Below are 20,411 nucleotides of genomic sequence, written 5' to 3'. Positions count from 1 at the left end.
TAGTTGTCCTCCATTTTGTGATTGTAATTTTATGTTAAAGAGGGTTAGGGTAGGATTGTAACACCCTTACCGGGTCACATCCCTGATCCAATGTAAAGGGAGTTTCCCTGGGGTGTGACCTGTACCACCTTTTTTCTCTCAAAAGATGAAAAGGAAAGGGAAGTGAGCAGAGAGGGGGACCTCATACCACCAAGAAAGCAGTGCCAGGAGCAGAGCCCGTCCTTTGGACTCGGGGTCCCTGCTCAGAGAAGCTCCTATTCCAGGGGAAGATTGATGAGAAAGCCAACAGAGAGAGAAAGCCTTCCCCTGGAGCCAACATCCCAAATTTGGACTTTAAACCTATTTCTGTGAAGAAATAAATTTCTCTTTGTTGAAGCCATCCGCTTGTGGTATTTCTGTGATAGCAGCACTAGATAACTAAGACAGCAATCAAGAACTGATGGTACTGAAGGAAGAAGTCCAAGCTGCACTGAAAGCATTGGTGAAAAATAAGGCTCCAGGAATTGACTGAATACCAACTGAGATGTTTCAACAAACAGATGCAGCACTGGAGGTGCTCACTCATCTATGCCGAGAAATTTGGAAGACAGCTACCTGGCCAACTGACTGGAAGAGATCCATATCTGTGTGCATTCCAAAGAAAGCTGATCCAACAGAATGCAGAAATTATCAAACAATATCATTAATATCACACACAAGTAAAATTTTCCGAAGATCATTCAAAAGCAGTAGCAGGAGTACATCCACAGTACATACCAGAAATTCAAGCCAGATTCAGAAGACAACCTGGGACAAGGGATATCATTGCTGATGACAGATGGATCATGGCTGAAAGCAGAGAATACCAAAAAGATGTTTATCTGTGTTTTATTGGCTATGCAAAGGCATTCAAGTGTGTGAATCATAACAAATTATGGATAACATTGCAGAAATGGGAATTCCAGAACACTTAATTGTGCTCATGCGGAACCTGTACATAAAGAGCCTATCATTTGAACAGAGCAAGGGGATACTGCATGGCTTAAAATCAGGAAAGGTGTGCATCAGGGTTCTATCTTTTCACCATACTTATTCAATCTGTATGCTGACTAACTAATACAAGAAGCTGGACTATATGAAGAAGAACAGGGCGTCAGGATTGGTGGAAGACCCATTAACAACCTGCGAAATGCAGATAACACAACCTTGCTTGCTGAAGGCGAAGAGGACTTGAAGCATGTACTGATAAGATCAAAGTAAGGATTATACCTCAAAGTAAGGAAAATAAAAATCCTCACAACTGGACCAATAAGCAACATCATGATAAATGGAGAAAATATTGAAGTTGTCAAGGATTTCATTTTACTTGGATCCACAATCAACACCCATGGAAGAAGCAGCAGTCAGGAAATCAAACAATGCATTGCATTGGGCAAATCTGCTGCAGAAGTCCTCTTTAAAGTGTTAAGAAGCAACGATGTCACTTTGAGGACGAAGGTGTACCTGATCCAGGCCATGATATTTTCAATCACATTATATGCATTCGAAAGCTGGACAATGAATAAGGAAGAACAAAGAAGAATTGATGCCTTTAAATTATGGTGTTGGCAAAGAATGTTGAATATACCATGGACTGCCAGAAGAATGAACAAGTCTGTCTTGGAAGAAACACAGCCAGAGTGCTCCTTAGAAGGGAGGATGGTGATACTTCATCTCATGTACTTTGGAAATGTTATCAAGAGGGACTAGTCCCTGGGGAAGGACATCATGCTTGGTAAAGTAGAGGGTCAGCAAAAAAGAGGAAGAAGATGAACTGACACAGTGGCTGCAACTATGGGCTCAAACATAACAATGATTGTGAGGATGACACAGGACCATGCACTGTTTGGTTCTGTCGTACATAGGATTGCTATGAATCAGAACCAACTCAACGGCACCTAACAGCAACAACAATAACGTGGGATGTTTATTAAAAATACAGATTTCTGGGCCCAAACTAGAGAAAATTGAATCAAAATTTCCAGGGAGAAGTTTTTTTGTTTGTTTGTTTCTTGTTTTGTTTTGCTTTATTTTAAACCAATTCTTAGGGCAAGATACATTTGGAAAACCTACTTCACCATGTACCCTCTTTTACCCCTGAATGACCTAACATATGCCTCTGTGAGGCCGCTGCTGCCTAAGTGAACTAAGACCAGCATTCTTGAAAAAAAAATCTTTTTTTTCTGTTTAAAGACCAATAGTGATAACAACAGTTACTAACCTATATCAACTCTGTAGCAGTATAGCCCACATTATGTGCTCTTGTTAGCTGCCATGAAGTCAGTCCAGGACTCATGGTGACCCCGTGCACAACAGAACAGAATGCTGCCCAGTGCTGCACCATCCCCATGTGGGTTGTGGGTTGAACCATTGTGATCCATAGGGTTGTCATTGGCCGATTTTCAGAAGGAGATAGCCAGGCCTTTCTTCTATCTAAGTCTGGAAGCTCCACTGAAACCTGTTCAACATCACAGCAACACAAAAGCCTCCAGTGACAGATGGGTGGTAGTTTTGTGTGAGGTACGTTGGCCAGGATTTAAATCCAGGTCTCTCCCATGGGAGGGGAGAATTCTACCACTGACCCACCACTACCCCCTCCATACTGAGGGCTTTTTTGTGTTTCTCGTAGAGTCCTCCAAGAACCTAATGAAGTATATGCTACTGTTATCTCCATTTTTTTCAGATGGGCAGACAGAAAAAAATGGAAGTTAAATGGCTTGCCCAAAGGCACACGCAGCAAGCAATTGGCAGAGCTAGATCGGAGCTCAGGCCTCTGATGCCTGAGCTCCCTCACTTCACCATTACACTGATGCTGGGACCTTAGCTTAACTAGCTCCACACTTGAATTGTGAGCTCTTGGGCTCACCACCACCACCACCTACCCCCAAGGAAAGGGAAAAACAGGAGGGTATTGATATTTTTCTTACAATCTCTAGTAGGTATGTGAATGTTGAATGATGCTAAAGAAAGCAAAGGAAAAGAAGGCTAATCTCCCTCGTATCGGCCCTCAGGTACTGGAATTCCTTAAGCAACCTGGTGGCATCCCTACTGAACTCCGTGCGCTCCATTGCCTCCCTGCTGCTGCTCCTGTTCCTCTTTATCATCATCTTCTCCCTCCTGGGAATGCAGCTCTTTGGAGGAAAGTTCAACTTTGATGAGATGCAGACCAGGAGGAGCACATTTGATAACTTTCCCCAGTCTCTCCTCACTGTGTTTCAGGTATGGCCTCTTCTCTGATGTAATTATGGCCGGAAGGGTGCCTGAGTGGTGGGGAGGAGGGAGAAAGAGCCTGGAAAAGGTGGTGGAAAGCTTCATCTTTCACTGGGTAGCCAAAGCCAGCCTGGATCAGCCATAGAGGGTCCGTGCCAAAGAAAGCCTTGAGTTCTTTCTACAGTTTCTTCTACCCCAAGCCCCCATGGAATTCTCCCGTTGGATGGACCATTGGAAAAAAATCTAATTGAGTCCTTTAAAAACTCTTAGCCATGGAATCCGTTAGTCAAGTAAATTCACACGTGAAAGCCCAAAGCATGAACAAAGAAAAGCAGAACCGCTCTTGTTGGGGTAGGAGAGGGTGATGGAGCTCTTTTCTTTCCTACTCATCATGCATGGCTCTTGAAAAAAATATAACTAGCCCATCAAATTTGTGATTTCATAGATATTTTTGCTTAGGACAAGACTAAAGTAGAAGATGGTACCCAATGACTAATGTTTGGGGAAAACCGGGGTAGCATATTACCCTCTCAATGAACATATTCACATTGTAAAGGGGCTCTTGATGCCTTAACCCACAGAAAGGCTAATGGTGGTCATGTCATGTATTGTACGTATGTGGATAGTAGGAGATATTTTGACCATAAACCCCTTTCATTCTTCACTCCTCAAACTATGCAGGTAGCCACGTACTTTGTCTAAGAATTAGAGTCAAACTTGCCCAGGTCAATAGCTGAGAGCCCCTGGGGAGGAAAACTGGGGGCCAGGAGGAGGGAAAGAGGTGGAAAAGAGATTTTGGATATTTTTGTTAACATAGTGGGGCAGGGCAGGGGAGTTTTGGGGTTTGCTGTTGGTCTAACGCTGTGTCCCTTATTGGTGGGAATGTGTCATTCAGATCCTGACCGGGGAGGACTGGAATTCGGTGATGTATGATGGGATCATGGCTTATGGCGGCCCCTCTTTTCCAGGGATGTTAGTCTGTATTTACTTCATCATCCTCTTCATCTGTGGAAATTGTATCCTTTGCTACTGCCTCCCACCCCTGCTGCACTACCCTCCCTCAACCTGCAGCAAAATGCCAAACCAGTGTGCCTGGCAGGTCCTTACTCGGGGCTGAAAGCTGTGGCTTGCCTATTCACAGCCCTCAGGCAAATGCGGGGAAGGCTGGCTCTGGGGGCAAGAACGTTTCCCGCCGAGAGCCAGTTTAACAGCGGAGGTGGGTCTTGGTGGAAGCCTGGAGCTTTGGCATAGGTAGGGATGTAAGTTCATCTTACTCAGTTGGCTCAGACTGCAGCATTGCATGACTCCAGGTGGCATGTTCATGTCATAATCCTGGTTAACGGCGCCCCCTGGCAATGTGCTGGGTGCAGCCATTCACATGGACTGTGGACTGCAGTGTGACCGCACCCTTGGAGTTGGCACCCTGGCTGCCCTGGGGCTGTTGCATCTGCTCTGAAGTGGAGTGCTCAGTTAAGAATGGCTAAGCCATCATCCTTGCAATGACTTTCATCTCTCCTCCCTGCTTTTTTGATCGGTATCCCTCCCTCTGAAGCTGCTCCCAGGAGTTTAGTCACAGGCAAAGATGGACAGACTTCACTGAGCAGACCCAAGAGACCATTCCTGATCCAGCCCACAAGCGTTTCTCCTCTTCCTGTATTGGATTTTAAAGTAGAAATAGTTCTGGCCCAAGACTCAGGGGTCCCAGGTTGAAGTCCCAGATAATGTAGTGTGAAAAACATGGACATTGAAGTCAACAGACACAGCTTCTCATCTTACCAGCTGGGTGACCTGGGGTAAATTAAAGGTCCTCTACCTCAACATCTGTAAAATGGGGTGATAGAAGAGTAGTTTAATGTGATAACGTATGGAAAGTCCCTACCCCAGTGCTGGGCCCATGGGTGAGATATTCAACAGCATCCTCGGAAGACAGCTGAGCCTTTCCTCTCCTTGGGTTTCAATTTCTTTGTATGTGAAATGGTGTGAATGGGGGGGGGCCCAGGGTGGAGGTCAGACATTACAACCTTTATGACTCCTAACTAAAAGTCCTTTGATTCTACAGTTCTCTGACCCACAACGTTTCCATTCAAGGTGGGGTGGGTGGTGGGAGGAAAGGGCAAATGACGGCTTCCACTAAGAATTTCCAAGCTTTGGCCAGCTCCAGCCGGCCCTCCCCGGGTCTTTGTATGTACAGCTCACATTAAGAGTTGGCAGAGATACCAGGCTGTCTTCTCACTGCCCAGTTATAAAGAATTGCTCTTAAGAGAAACCATTCTGTTAGAGACAATCCTGTTTATAATGTCAATTATAGCCAGCCATCTCAGTGGGGAAACCAATAATGAAACTGAGCAATTAAAGATCAAGGCAGGGCTCAATGCCTCACCACCCCCAGCTCCAGCCTGCAAGTTAGGCCCACCTCAACCCCCTAGAAAGTCCCAGGGGAAAGGAGGGGAAGGGGGGAAGTCTCTTTTGGGCACCGAACCCTCTAAGTGAGTTCCGTGGAGCTCTCTCTGCTGGGGAACTCTAATCCTGTATGTCCTCTACACCCCCTGTCCCCCAAGCCCACCAAAATCCCCAAGGGTTATTTTCTTTAAGAGTGGACACAAACAGATATCCTACTGAACGTGTTCTTGGCCATTGCTGTGGACAACCTGGCTGATGCTGAGAGCCTCACGTCTGCCCAAAAAGAGGAAGAAGAAGAGAAGGAGAGAAAGAAACTGGCCAGGTAACCCTCTAAGCTTACCCAAGCCCAGGGCCCAAGGGCCCCACTTTTGGAATGCCATTCCCATTGGTGATAAAGACAGGCTTGGTCACTGGCCTCTGATAGCCCTCCCTCCTAGAAGGGACTGGGTTTGGGGCTCCCTACAGGAAGTTGAGCTTCTCTCCTAATGCCTAGGCTTTGCTCCAAAGTAGAGATCATCATATTTTAGTCTCTGCAAAGCTGTTGCATTTTCCCGTTTGTCTGGGAAGTTGGGGGGTTCTCTTTTGAGGGGAGAGGCCATGATAGGTGGTAGGAATAAAAGGTGGGAGAGGGGACAGGCAGCCACTCGGAGAGGAAATAAAATTCCAGCTTAAAGAGCAACCTGTCCTCACTGTTTTGTAACTCATCTGCAGTGTAAAGAAGGCAAGACAAGACCCTCCACTGTATCCCATCTAGATGGGACCATTGTAGGCCATGCATCTGCTGGGCACTGGGAAGAGTTCCTCTGGGAACCAGTTCTAAAGGGAATGCAGAGCTTTTCTCTGATTTAGACTGGAGCAGCTGAGAAGCTGGGAGAGGCCAAATGAGGCCAGACAGCCAGGTGTAGCCAAGTGCCTAGGGTCCCGGGACCAGCCCAACAGCAAATGTGATTGGGCTGCACACACGATGTGCTCTGAGCAAAGGAAGATGGACATAGACCCAGGGAGTTTGCTCCCACTAGCCCCCAATAGACCAGAGTGTCTTTCCCTTCTTCACTGTTCCTGATCATACCAGTAAATATCCATTTGTTCTTTCTCCTGCTGACCAACCAGGACTGCCAGCCCAGAGAAGAAACAAGAGCTGGTGGAAAAGCCAGCAGTGGAGGAGACCAAGGAGGAAAAAATTGAGCTGAAATCCATTACGGCTGATGGAGAGTCCCCGCCCACCACCAAGGTGAGTCACCATCTCCTACCAGGAGCTGTGAGGGCCACAATCTTCCCCGGCCAGACAGCCATGGAAAGGAGGAAGGAAGGAAGGAAAGAGACTTGATGGAAATAAAGCCAATGGGGGTGGAACAGGAGAGCTGGGCAGATTGATTGAATCCCAGCCTTCTGTTGATGTCTTGAAGGATATGTGCAAAGTGACAAGGACATATTTTTGTGTCAACAGCTCAGTCAGTGACTATAATGCAATTTCAAGGCTACTTGAAGCCTCTAAAAGTTTGGAACATATCTAATTGGATTCTTCTTCTTTCCCTTGACTGGCTAGATCAACATGGATGACCTCCAGCCCAATGAAAATGAGGACAAGAGTCCCTACCCCAACCCAGAAACTACAGGTACCAGTCCTACTGCCTAACTCCAAGATTGGGAGGGTGGGGTTAGAGTTCCAAATTCGAAAACTATGTGGGAATAGCAACGTGTTAGGGACCAATAGTTCCAGCCTCCTTTGACACTGCTGAACGTCTCCTGTCTCTGTATTTAAGCATTACCTATTATCATCTGGGGGAAAACTTTGTTTCTGGTTTCCTCATGATGATAATGTAAGGTTCAATAAGGTCATGTTTGAGCAGTGCTTTTGCGTCCTTTGAAGCCTGGATTTTATATACACTTGAGATTTTATTATAGCATATGTTGTAAAATCATTATTCAGTTATATCATTTATTAGTATAACATATGTTGTCACATTATGCTCATTTAATAATAATAGTAAATCCCAAATCTGTCTTGCCCTTACTCAGGAGGCAGTGCTGAGCACAAGGACAGCTGCCACCACAGATGTCTCACTTGTTGCTTTGTAAAATGCTTTCAGGTCTCTTGCTGTAAAAATAGACAGCTCTAACCAACTCAGACGTCTAGTGTTTCTATCTGATTTGTAAATTCAGGCTCCTGTTAGGTGACTTCAATGCCAAAGGTCCTTAGACGTCCTTTGAAGATTCCTTTCCTTTGGCTCATGAAACCTCGTATCTTGTACAAGCCCTCAGCTTGCCTTCCTTTTACCTAGAATTGCAGATATTATCATCAGCTTCAAGCTTGAAGTCAGTCACACGCGTAGGACTTGATGGTAGAAAGGACTGTTGATTTTACTGACATTTCCTTCTCTGTGTAGGTTAAGCTATATTTGGATTGGTAACCAAGTTAGGTGGCTGAAACCCTTCTACATTTATGAGCAAAGCTAGGTTTTCTTTCTCGCTTTTCCTCCATCTGTTCTCTGCTGGATCTGTCTTCAGGGACACTAGCAGCCTCTTCCTTTGTCCATAGGGCAGGCTTCCTATGGTCATACCATCCCCCACCCTCATCCCTGCTAGGGAAATAAGTTTTGGTTTCTTGGGGCTTAGATCATAGCGACCCTATAGGACAGAGTAGAACTGCCCCATAGGGTTTCCAAGGAGTGCCTGGTGGATTTGAACTGCCAACCTTTTGGTCAGCAGCTGTAGCTCTTAACTGCTATGCCCCAGGCTTTCCTTGAATAGAAGAGTAGTAGGAAGGGTGTTTCCATGTGTGGGGCATTAAGACTTTTAAAGTCTTAAAAACTCTTCTGGGAAGAAACTGTTAAAGATTTTCAAAGACTTACTAGAAATATCAGTCAAATACAATGGGAGGATCTTGTTTCGATCCTGAATGAACAAACGAACTTTAAAATGACTTTTTTGAGGTAATCAGGGAAAACCGAATATAGACTAGAGACTAAATGATATTAAGTGGTCCTCGTTAATTTTTTTTGTTGTTAATTTTTTGGTATGATAATGACATTATAGTCAGTTTTTCAAAGGTTATGGACGTGGCCTTCCTGCACACAACAGACAGCAGGGGTGACATCTAGATTTGAGTGTCTTGCACATATGGGCCCAATGTGGACGGGCCTGAATCCACTCGTTGTAGCTGGCAGTGAGGCAGGGACATCTCCTGCATCCTTGACAGTAATCTCAGGTTTATTATTCTAAATCTACTGGTTGCTTTTCTCTTCTTTTTTGCACTAATGAAACTGAAGATGGTCAAGGAAAAAATGACTAATGAGGATATTGTCACCATGTTGGCCATAGTAGAAATGGCTCTCTGTCAACCCAATGTGTAACTTCTGGTGGTTTGAGGATTCAAGAAATGGTTATGCTTTTAAACTGAAAAGCTATTCCCACACTCTACTGATTCCTCAAGATTCTCTAGATTTTTTTAGAGTGTGCTCTTTTCCTGCCGTCATGTGGCCACCTCCTCCAAACACGTGCCTTCCTTCGTCTCGTTCCCACTCATCTCTCTACCTTTGTTTTAAGGCCTCTGATCTATTGATAACTCAGGCTGTCCTACCCTGTCCCTTGGTCCACAGATAACTGAGGCTGTCCTACCCTATCCTGGGTCCACAGATAACTGAGGCTGTCCTACACTCAGGCCACCACCACAATTAGGCCATTAAGCCTGCCCCCAAGGCCCCCCATCTGTCCACTGCCTCTGGTTCCATTTTCTCACCAAGGAGGCCCCAAGGGCAGAGTGCTCTAAGAGCGGGTGGCTCCACACATCTGTCCTGGCTGGAAGGCATATACTGCTACTTCAGGAAGGAAGATCTCTCCTTGCTCATTAAAAGAATGAAATATCACAAGAGAGGTTAGGAGCAGATGAAGAGCTCACTCACACCTTTGCTCTTTATTATGCACGCTGCATTGCCTGAGCTCTCCCTGGGCCTCCAATCTCAAAGGCTGAATCAGCATCTGCCTCCCAGCTCTTTCTGCCCTCCTGTTTCCTGCCTTCCCTACCTCTGCAGGTCAATTCCTGTGTCCTTTAGTACCAAGAACAGCAAAAGTTCCAAAAGGCTCCTCCACAGGTCACTTCGTCTGGGGTCTCTGCTGTTTTCATTCTCTCTTTACCTCCTGCTTCTCTTTCTTCTGAACCTTGAAAGGCAAACCTGAGGTACCACTGTCCCCCCAACCACTGTCCCTTCCATTCTTGCAGCCTCTAGACAGCTGCCCTGCTTCATCTAGTCCATGAGGATGACCCTTAGGGGGAGCCTCAGAGGTCTGCTAGAGCAGCCCTGATGCCAGAGAAGACACTTCTGTGCTCTCCCCTCTGCTCCCCTGCTCCCTCCTTCTTACTCTTGTCCCCTTTCTTACTCTTTCCCTTTGTCTTGACCTCCTCCCTCCAGGGCTTCTGTATTCAGTTGTCCAGGTTGTAACCTAAGGCGTGTGTCAACGTGGCCAAGTGGGAGCCGAAATCTGGCCTGCACTCTGCTAGCCAAGGCATTTGCCCTCACTTGGCTGTGAATACCCAGAGGAGGAGCCTTTTTCTAGTTCACACCAAGGGGCCATACAGGCCAGTGGTGGCCAGTCAGCCCTTCCCTCTCTGTTTAATCCCCAGTGCTCACCAGCTAGTTTTAGCCTCCCAGATTAAAAAAAAAAAAAAATTTTTTTTTTTTTTTTAGTATATACTAAATCTTACACCATCTACTCACCCAAGAAGAAAAGCATTGTGCCAAGATAAGTAGAGGATAAGCTTACTTTTGTTAATTTGTTGAGTGCCTATCATGTCCTCAACTCCTTGAAAATGCAGATGATCTTAAGGAGTCATTAAGTGCACATGACAAGTGCACATGAAAAAAAGCATAACCACCATCAGAGAAGGTATAGTGCAGTACCAGGTGTTGTGGGGAGGCTTTAATTGCTGCACGGGGTTAGAGGAGAAGGAGAGCAATGAGAGGTGGTAAATCTTAAGAGGCTTCATGGAGGAGGAAGTTGGAGAGGGAGGAAGTTATTTCTGGACCATACTATTGTCATAGACACTGAGAGTTGGATGAAACCTTGGAGATATTCTTTCACTTAATAACTGCTTATGAAGCACCTACTGTGTGCCAGGCACTGTGGCAGGCACTAGGGATACAACTGTGGGAAAGACTTCCCTGCTTGCATGGAGCTTACATTTCAGTGAGAGAGACAGACATTAAACAAGAAAACAACCCAACAGAAAAGGTAACGTCAGGTAGCAATAAGTGGCATGAGGATAATAAAACCAAGTGTCGTGTTTGAGAGTTACTAGGTAGGGTGGAGGCTGCTTTGACTGTGTGGTCTGTAAAGGCCTCTTTGAAAGTAACAACATTTGGGCCAAAATCTGAATGATTCAAAGGAACCAACCAGACGAGTTGCCATCAAGTTGATTATGATTCATGGCAACCCCATGTGTCCCAGAATAGAACTGTGCTCCACAGGGTTTTCGATGGCTGACTCTTTTGGAAGTAGATCACCAGGCCTTTCTTCCAAGGCACCTCTGGGTAGACTGCAACTTCCAGCCTTTTGGTTAGCAGCCAAGTGCATTAACCATTTATACCACCCAGGGACTTCTTCAAAGGAACCAGACGTATGGAAATCAGAGGCAAGAGCTTCCCAGGGGGAGGGATAGCAAGTGCAGAGTCTCTTAGGCACAGTGCGCTTGGCAACAATGGAATCCAAAGAAGGCCAATGTGCCTGGAACAGAGGGAACGCAGGCGAGTGCTAGATGAGATAGAATAGGCAACAGCAGATGGAGCAGGGCCTCCAAGGCCACACGAGAAGTGTGGATTTCATCTAATGGGAGTGGAGAGCTACAGGAGGATCTCAGGCAGGGGAGGACATGATCTGATTCCAACTTACCTTGTAAAAGATTCACTCGCTGCCATGTGAAGAAATGGATGACGAGCAAGACTGGAACTTGGGGAGAGGGACAGTTTAAACTAATGCCATAATGCTGGTGAGATATGATGGCAGCTTGGCCAAGGGTGATGGTGGTGGAGATACAGAGAAATATTGAATTTGAGTACATTTTGCAGGTGGGGCCAACAGGACTTACTAAGAATTAAATGTTGGAGAAAAAGAAAGAGGAATAAAGGGTATCTCAGTTTTATAAGGCTGCTGTAACAAGATACCACAAAGTCGGTGATTTCCAAAAAACAGAAATTTATTTTCTCACAGTTCTGGAGGCTACGAGTCCAAATCAGGGTGTTAACATGGCTACGCTCTCTTTGTCAGTTCTAGGGGAAGAGCCTTTTTGTCTCTTTCAGCTTCTGTAGCCCCAGGCATTTCTTGCCTTTCCTTGGCTTGTGAATGTATTTTCACAGGACTTCTTCCCCCAAGTGTGACTCTGTTTCTGTGTGATCCTTCTCTTTTAAAAGACACCAGTCATATAAGATTAGGGCCCATCCTTCTCTGGTGTGCTCTCGTTAACCTAACTGATAACATCTCCAAAGAAAAACCCTATTTCCCCAAACAAGGTCACATTTACAGGTACAGGGGTTAGGATTTCAACATATCTTTTGGGGAACACAATCCATGGTGATTCCAACGCAGTCAGAACAAAGAGTGACTCTTGAGTTTTTTAAGTGAGCCAGTAAAGAAAGAATACCCAGTGAGGAATCACGTCCTCAGCCTTCTGTCCCTGCTCTCCCACAGCTCTGCCCTGGACATCCAGCCCTTACCAGTCACGCCCTGCCTCTTCAGCTGTCTGTGAACCCTTGTGCCTTACTAAACATTGTACGCTCCTTGAAGGCAAGAACCACAGCTTTGTGTCCTCAGCCTAAGATTCAAAGCCTTGCAGGTGCTAAGTGTTTACAAATGACTCTATTGGCCATGTGCAAAACCACATAGGTGAAAATGAGTATCAGATGAATAGGGGACAAGAGTCACCAAAGACAAAGAGTGGAGCATTTTGCTGTACAAATACTGTAACCTACTGTTCTGAAAAGTAGCAGCTCCACAGCACAGCAGTACCTGACCTGTCATACTTTTTCCAAACCTCCAAGAACAGAGAGGAGAAAATAAAGATCCTCAAGGGATTCTATTGGCATTTGAGAGTGGGAGTCCAGGTGGTTCTGTTGCCAACCCCCAAAATGGACTTTATCTGACTTTTCCTAATCTGTCAGCCTCCCTCCTTATACATAATACCTGGTAAGCACCACATGCTGTCAAATTTCTGCCCCTTTACGAATTTGTGTTTGTCCTTCAGAAATGGTTTCCTCTTTTAAGCCTAAAATTTAGGTAGCTATTCTCAGCTGAGCCCCATGCCATCGTGTATGTCTGAATAGACCAACTTGATTCTCTCCAGAAATGGAAATTGATAATAGAGCTTCATAAACAGTGAGGCAGCCTAACGCAATGGAAAGAGCATACAAAATTCACTAGGAACTTAGAAAAGTATGAAGCCACCAATATGTACGGTTTTCTTTAAACATAAATGATTAAAACAAGCATAAATTGCCCAATAGGAACTTACTATCAGTAATGTTGTATCTTTTAGAGCAAACCTGAAAAGAATACAAACACAGGGACTTAAGATCCTTTCCAATTAAATTGTCAACATCACTATTTAGGCCAACTCTGACATCACTTATCCTGGTTTAAGTAGCAGACTTTACCTTACTTGTACGTATAAAGGGTTGAGTGTCAAAAAGCTTCAACCCTCGGCCTGTACACAATTTTTCACCTCACTCTTCTCTTCTGCTGAAAATATTAATTGCCTTGCTGGTCAGCTCTAATTACCCTAGGGAAAGAGTCTGATTTATGCCTATATTCTGCTGTCTGCCAGCAAAAGGTCCCTAAATGCTTCTTGCTTGATAAAGTACCGCTTTCTGTGCCAGTCATTTTTTTTTTCTTTCTTTCTCTGCACCACCTGGCTTAATTTTGACCAGAAGATGAGAGAGCACAGAGGCATGGCTGATTCATAAGAGGAACCTCCCTGTCTTTTTCCAACCAGGAGAAGATTTGTCTCCATTTGACCCCTTCTTTTGCAAGGAGACCTTCCTTAGAAAGTTAATGTTGGTAGAGAAGTTTAGTCATCATCAAGAAATAAGTGCTAGCATGTGCCAGACATGGTTTCTCTCTCCAGAAGTTTTTAGCATGTAGAAAAATGGGACAGATACATTTGAAGTCAATCATCCAAGGTGTTGTGCGATACGTGCCAAATGAATGCGGGAGGCAGAGGGCGCTGCTGGAATCCACAGGAAGGTCATTTCCAGGAGCTCAGGGACTTGGGAATGCCAGGGGAAGGATGCTGCCTGGGGTGGGGCCCTGGTAGCCCTGCAGAGAGGGAGATGCAGGGCAGTTCAAAGAGAGAGGGCATAAGAAAAGGAGGGCAGAGTGAGTGTACTTGTTTCCTAGAACTGCCATAACAACATACAGAAAACTGGGTGGCTTAAAACAAATTTATTGTTTCACATTCTGGAGGCTTGAAATCCAAAATCCAGGGGTCGTCAGGGCCACACTCCCTTGAAGGCTCTGGGGCAGAATCCTTCCTTGCCTTTTCCTAGCTTCTGTTGGCCTCTGGCGATCCTCGGTGTTGGTTGACTTGTAGCTGCATCACTCCAGTCTCTGCCTCCATCCTCACATGACCTTCTTCCCTGAGTCTGTGTGTCTCTTTTCTTATAAGAACACCAGTCACTGGAGCCCTGGTACCGCGGTGGTTAAAAGCTGCAGCTGCTAACCAAAAGGTTGGCAGCTCGAATCCACCAGCTGCTCCTTGGAAACCCATTGGCAGTTCTACTCTGTCCTGTAGAGTCGCTATGAGTCAATTTTGGCAACAGGTTTTGGTTTTTCTAATCCAATATGACCTCATTTTAACTTAACTAGTTACATCTGCCAAGACCGTATTTCCAAATAAAGCCACCTTCTGAGGTTCCAGGTAGACACAAATTTGGGGGGAACACTATGCAACACACTATAGTGGGTGTTCAGAAAATAGTTGACACCTAAAGCACAAAAAAAATTTTATAAAAATAATAATAAAAAAAGAAAGTAGTTGAATGTGAATGAAAGATTTATTAGGGGAGATTCGCATGTAAGGATCAGACTGAGAAAGATGTTAAATACCAGTTTACGACTTAAAGTCTGTCTCCTGGACAGAGATAATCATAAAAATGGCTAACACTTATATAGTGCTTGCTGTGTGCCAGGCACCATTCTGAGGTATGTACGTACTGTTATTATTATCCCGTCTTACAGATGAGGAAACTGAGGCACAGAGAGACTAAATTAAATGCCACTAGCCCAAAAGAAACAGCCAAGACTTGGATCAAGGCATCTGGCCACAGAGTCCATGCTCTTAACCCCCATGCTATTGTCTTCGCCTTAGAATCATTTTAAGGTAAACTTGATCAGAGCAGGACATGCAGCAGCACTGTGGCTCCCATAGACAGTGTGTTTGTAAGCAAAAGAGTAAGCTGTTTGACCCAGGTCCACATTCAGTGCGGTCACTGGCCAGAAACACAAAGGGGCTTCTTTAATTCCTGGCAGTGTCCTGCAAGGCTTCTAAGCCTTTGAATAAAGGGCCTATTATGGTCAACATTATTGCCCTGTAGGAAACCCTGGTGGCGTAGTGGTTAAGTGCTACGCTGCTAACCAAAAGGTCAGCAGTTTAAATCTGCCAGGCGCTCCATGGAAACTCTATGGGACAGTTCTACTCTGCCCTATAGGGTCACTATGAGTCGGAATCGACTCGACTGCAGCAGGTTTGGTTTTTTGGGGGGTTTATTGCCCTGTTATCCCTACAGTACATGAATTTTTTTGTGTTTTCAGAAATGGGGAAAGTGTTCATTTTAAAGTCCTGGAAGCTTCAAGGACAGGATTGTTTGCAAGGGATCCCACAAGTCTACTAAGCCACCCCCCGCCCCCGCCCCACACCACCTGTGCCTAGATGGATGAGTAACACGTGGTAACGCCCTAGTCTTACCTGCTCACCTTTTCTAGTGACTACAATTAGGGTGACCAACCATCCCAGTTTGTCCAGGGCTGAGGGATTTCCTGGGTTGTGGGAATTTCAGATTAAAACCCAGACAGTCTGGGCAAACCAGGATGAGTCGGTCACCATACTCACAACTCCCCGTTACCATGTGCTGCCAGGAAAGCCTGTTTCTCACAAAGATGAGCTCCAGCAGTACCCACAGGGATAGACCAGAGTGTCTGTCTTGGTTGGCACCCTACATTCCCAGAGATACAAGTGCTTTCTTGATTCCTGCCAGTAGGAAGGAATGCAGAAGTAGGTGGGGCAATAGGAGACCTAGTGGGAGTGGTGGAGTTATTTAGGTTGGTGCTTTTTGTCTTACAGGAGAAGAGGAGGAGGAGGAGCCTGAGATGCCCGTGGGCCCTCGTCCCCGCCCACTGTCTGAGCTGCACCTTAAGGAAAAAGCAGTGCCCATGCCAGAAGCCAGTGCGTTTTTCATCTTCAGCGCCAACAACAGGTGTGCAAGAACAGTGGGAAGCTGGGGCTCTGCTCTTTCCATGATACAAGCTGGCAGGCACCTGTATTTTATCTGAACCTCTGGGTGGAGCCTGGGACTCCCCCAGCTCCCCATAACTTGTGTAAACAGACATTGACTTAGGAAAAGAGTCCTGGGTTCTGAATAAGAAGACCCTGCATTTTTCTCTTCATTCTTTTGAAATTTGTAAACTCTATTTCGTTATTTTAATGGTTACTCTTACTATGTTTTTTTTATTGCAGCAAAGTATATATAACATAAAATTTGCCCTTTGTAAGTGTGCAATTCAATGACATTAATTATTTTGACAGTGTTTGTAACCATCACCCTTATTTCCAAAACTACCTCTTGATATTTTACTAAGTCTATTTAGCTTAACAAACTCTAAAGTTAAACAGTGTCTTAAATCTCCTCCTGTTCCATGGAAGAATCTTAGATTATTTGATCTCCTTTTACCCCTTCCTGACTTACATGTTATTGTTGAGTAGTATTGTTGCCTAGTCCTGTAGCCTGTCTGAAGACCTGTGCTGAAGCCCTGACTCCCTCACTCTACGGCTGTGTTTCTGGGCAAGCCTCTCCTGCCTGGCCTTCAGTATTCTTATCTGTGAAATGAAGATGATAATAACACCCATACCTCCTTCCTAAGCTGTCATCAAGATGAAATGAGATGGTATACGAGACACCCCTGGCATTCTAGTACTTGTGGTACTCTCAGTGAGCGCTCAGAGGTCCATATGTGTAGTTCTTTGTGCTTATGCTGAGGTGTGGAATTTAACTGCACACCTTGAAGATCTTACACAGAAGCAAACCACTTAGCCAGAGAGTAGGCTTAGCCAGTCTCTCAGCATCCACATCTCTGGGTACCTCTATTGTTCCCTATGCATAAAAAATATGAAGTAAATCTCCTAAAGTGATGTTTAAAAAATAATGGGGAAAAGAAATTCCCCAAAAAAGCCAATTGTGAATGTCATAGCAGTACTTGAAAATTTAGAGATTCCCAAAGGTCTCAAATGTAACCTTCCAAAATGTCAAAGGTTTACTGCTATGAAAGTGCTTTAACAAAGTTCTGTAGAGAGATGCATGGCGCTGGTGGTGCTGGTGGTTGTGGCAATGATGGTGCTTGGTGGCCGTGGCAGTGATCTTGCTAGTGGTGTGGTCACTCAGCAGCAAGACTTCAGGCTAAAGTGGCCACTCCCAAACCTACAAGCCCCTTTTGCAAGCTGATGGCAGGAGTTAGGGAGAGTGGCCCCTGAGACCCGGAGTGTTGTTCCCTTTGTCGTTCCTAACATGTCTCTGTCCTCCTCTCTTCCTCTCCTCCTCCCTATGCAGGTTCCGCCTCCAGTGCCACCGCATTGTCAATGACACAATCTTCACCAACCTGATCCTCTTCTTTATTCTGCTCAGCAGTATTTCCCTGGCTGCCGAGGACCCCGTCCAGCACACCTCCTTCAGGAACCATGTAGGCATCCCCTTCTGTTCGCTGCACCCCTTCCTCCTGGGAGTATGACTGGGCTCACAGCTTCTGTTGCTGATATCATTGAGCAATCAGGAGCCCAATTCCAAAAGTCATAATCAGGTGCAGAGTAAACATTTTCTTAAGAGATATAGGACTTTTGAAGAACTCATCTTAGGACCAGAAGAAGCAAGTAAGAGCATATGAACACAATTGCCTTGGGCTGGCCTGATAATTGGCAAAGATCAGGACTTTAATTGCTCTGTGGATGTTCCCCGGTTGCCTAGTGCCCTGTAAAACTAGTAAAGGGTGATCACTGACCACTGAGTCCCTGCTTTCTAATGACCAGTCTCTATCCATATTCTGACCAGTCCTAACTACTAGGGAGAGGGAGCATTGGCAAGTAGGCGCAATGATAATACTGACCTTGTATAAAGGAGACCCTGGCCACTGTCTACAGAGTAGAAAACTAAATTTTGGAGACCCACCCCAGGCTCTGGTGAATGTCATTAGAATAAGAATTAACAGGCATTTGGTGTATCTTGAAGCCTCAGGTGGAAACCCTGGTGGTGTAGTGGTTAAGTGCTATGGCTGCTAACCAAAAGGTTGGCAGTTCAAACCCACCAGGCACTCCTTGGAAGCCCTGTGGGGCAGTTCTACTCTGTCCTGTAGGGTCACTATGAGTCAGAATTGACTCAATGGCAATGGGTTTTTGGTTTTTGAAGCCTCAGGTGGGCATGAGAGAAGAGCCCACCAATCTAAAGCCAAACCCATGCCAAACCACTTTGTGGCTCCTGGAGCCTGCTTGGCCCAGGGCTTTCCTACTGAAGGTTAGCAAGTGTTGGCCCTAGCTCTGATCCTTCACCTGAAACCTAATGAAGCATGAACTTCTGGAGCCTGTCCCCAGCCTGGGTGAGCCTCACCTGGAGTATGTTCCCTCCCGTGTCCCAAAGAGACACCCCCAGTATAGATTTCCACTAACATAGGAAGCTGGCTGAGTCATGCCCAAGTGAGCTAAGCATTTTGCAGCTTCCTGCAAAAAAAAAAAAAAAAAAACTCTCTGTCTCTTAAGGAGCCCTGGTAGCTCACTGGTTAATCGCTTGGCTACAAACCAAAAGGTTGGTGGTTCGAATCCACCAGCCACTCCATGGGAGAAAGATGTCTGCTTTCATAAAGATTTACAGCCTTGGAAACCCTGTGGGGCAGTTCTACTCTGTCCTATAAGGACGCTATGAGTCAAAATCAACTTGATGGCAATGGGTTTTTTGGGTCTGATTGGGGTTTGTAAACAAATTGGATTAGTGAGAAGAGCATCCAACCAGACGCTGCCCAGATCCAGTGTCAGCGGAGGCCTGCGTGGAAGCTCCCTGCCTGTATCTGGGGACTTCATCGAGGCACTAAGCTGCCTGAGGCGAGCCCAGCTTCAGGATCCCACATTGTGTCTATGCCACTTGTCTCCTAACTCATTCCCGTCTTGGAAAGCCTCAAATGTCTTGCATTTTGGTTTTTGAAGCGTGATTCCTTTTCTGGTGAACACCCACTGACCGCTCCTCTCGTCCTGCTGTTCTCCCTTCCCCTCCCCACCCTCACCCTGTTCCTTTTTGTTTTGCAGATTCTGTATTATTTTGATATTGTTTTTACTACCATTTTCACCATTGAAATTGCTCTGAAGGTAAAGCCCCCATCACCCTCTCCTTCTCCTCCTGTCCTCCCTCATGCCAGCTCTGGCTCTCTGCTGCCGTCTGTCGCTAACACACACATGCTCCTGTTGGTGTCGGGTTCACTCTCAGAGCCACTAATCCAATTGTGCTTATTTTTCAGATCCTAGGCAATGCAGACTATGTCTTCACTAGTATCTTTACTTTAGAAATTATCCTTAAGGTAATGCAACCTGAGCAATGCTTTCTCTCTGCCTCTTCCTATGTCTCTGCTCTGTCTAGCTGTCTCTTTTTTCTCTTCTATTTCTTTCACTCTCCAGTCTGAAATTGGAAAACTGAGTGCCCCTCACTTTGTGTTATGCACTTTGTTCAGGCTCGGAAGCTATAGATGCCTCCAGAAGAAACCCACCCCACCACAGCCCGTCCTCCTTGACCACCATCAAACAGTTCTTGGCCTGAAAGAGGCAGATGGTAGCCAGTGTCAACATTGGTGCCAGCACATCAGTGGGTTTGGCGCTACACGCACCATTCAGCAGTGTCCCTGCACACCACCTCACACACACGTTCACGCACACGTTCACGCACACGTTCATGCACAAACCATCTCCGGTGAACTGATGACTGGCCCCTATTTAGTGCCTGACTTCTCTCCTCCTGCCCAGAGGAAATGCAGCACAATATTCAAAAGTGGGAGAGCTCTTGGGGTCTCAGGGCACCTCATCAGCAGCCCTCTTTGGATGGCTGTCTTCCCACCTCCACAGAACAGCTGGGCCTCCGTCATAGTAGGCCCTAGCCTAATGCAAGATTTGGAGCCAGCCTCCCCAACTGCGGTCTCTCAGCAGACAAATACAGATGACTTCTGAACCCTCAGTTACCCACTAAATCCTTTGTTATTTGTTAAAATGCCCCTTGTCCTAAGGATGGAGGAGGGAAGATCGTACAGCAGAGCCAACTATACAGCGTTAAAAAGCAAGCACTGAGGAAAGCTTGAGCACCCAGGCCCCAAGCCCTGGACTCCAGGGCACAGGCACAGCCCTGCCTGCTACTGACCCACCTCTGGGTGCTGGCAGCTCTGCTTATGGAACTGTTTTAACGTTGTTATCCCAAAAACAGGTAGGGCCCCTGTGAACACTAGTAAGCTCGGAGATATCATTTCTAGGTTTCCGTGTTATTTCTGAGCCTTTAAACCAATGC

The 20,411-nt window shown here is 45.8% G+C and overlaps 1 protein-coding gene across 12 annotated transcripts in view; it reads left to right on the top strand.

The window, feature by feature from the left end:
* CACNA1C (calcium voltage-gated channel subunit alpha1 C) overlaps window positions 1-20,411 on the top strand; it is an 896,734-nt gene that overhangs the window by 754,156 nt on the left and 122,167 nt on the right. For 11 of the 12 annotated variants that reach the window (XM_049885094.1, XM_049885093.1, XM_049885097.1 and 8 more), the window contains 8 exons: window positions 3,030-3,237; window positions 4,124-4,244; window positions 5,836-5,950; window positions 6,739-6,859; window positions 7,175-7,244; window positions 15,956-16,088; window positions 17,436-17,565; window positions 19,172-19,231. In XM_049885094.1, the coding sequence (XP_049741051.1) occupies window positions 3,030-3,237; window positions 4,124-4,244; window positions 5,836-5,950; window positions 6,739-6,859; window positions 7,175-7,244; window positions 15,956-16,088; window positions 17,436-17,565; window positions 19,172-19,231 (958 nt within the window). Of the gene's footprint in view, window positions 1-3,029; window positions 3,238-4,123; window positions 4,245-5,835; window positions 5,951-6,738; window positions 6,860-7,174; window positions 7,245-15,955; window positions 16,089-17,435; window positions 17,566-19,171; window positions 19,232-19,380; window positions 19,441-20,411 lie in introns of all 12 variants that reach the window. The other variant, XM_049885101.1, reaches the window with a different exon arrangement.

Source organism: Elephas maximus, chromosome 4, assembly GCF_024166365.1.
Source record: "Elephas maximus indicus isolate mEleMax1 chromosome 4, mEleMax1 primary haplotype, whole genome shotgun sequence".
Lineage (NCBI taxonomy): Eukaryota > Metazoa > Chordata > Mammalia > Proboscidea > Elephantidae > Elephas > Elephas maximus.
This window is presented reverse-complemented; position numbering and strand designations above follow the sequence as displayed.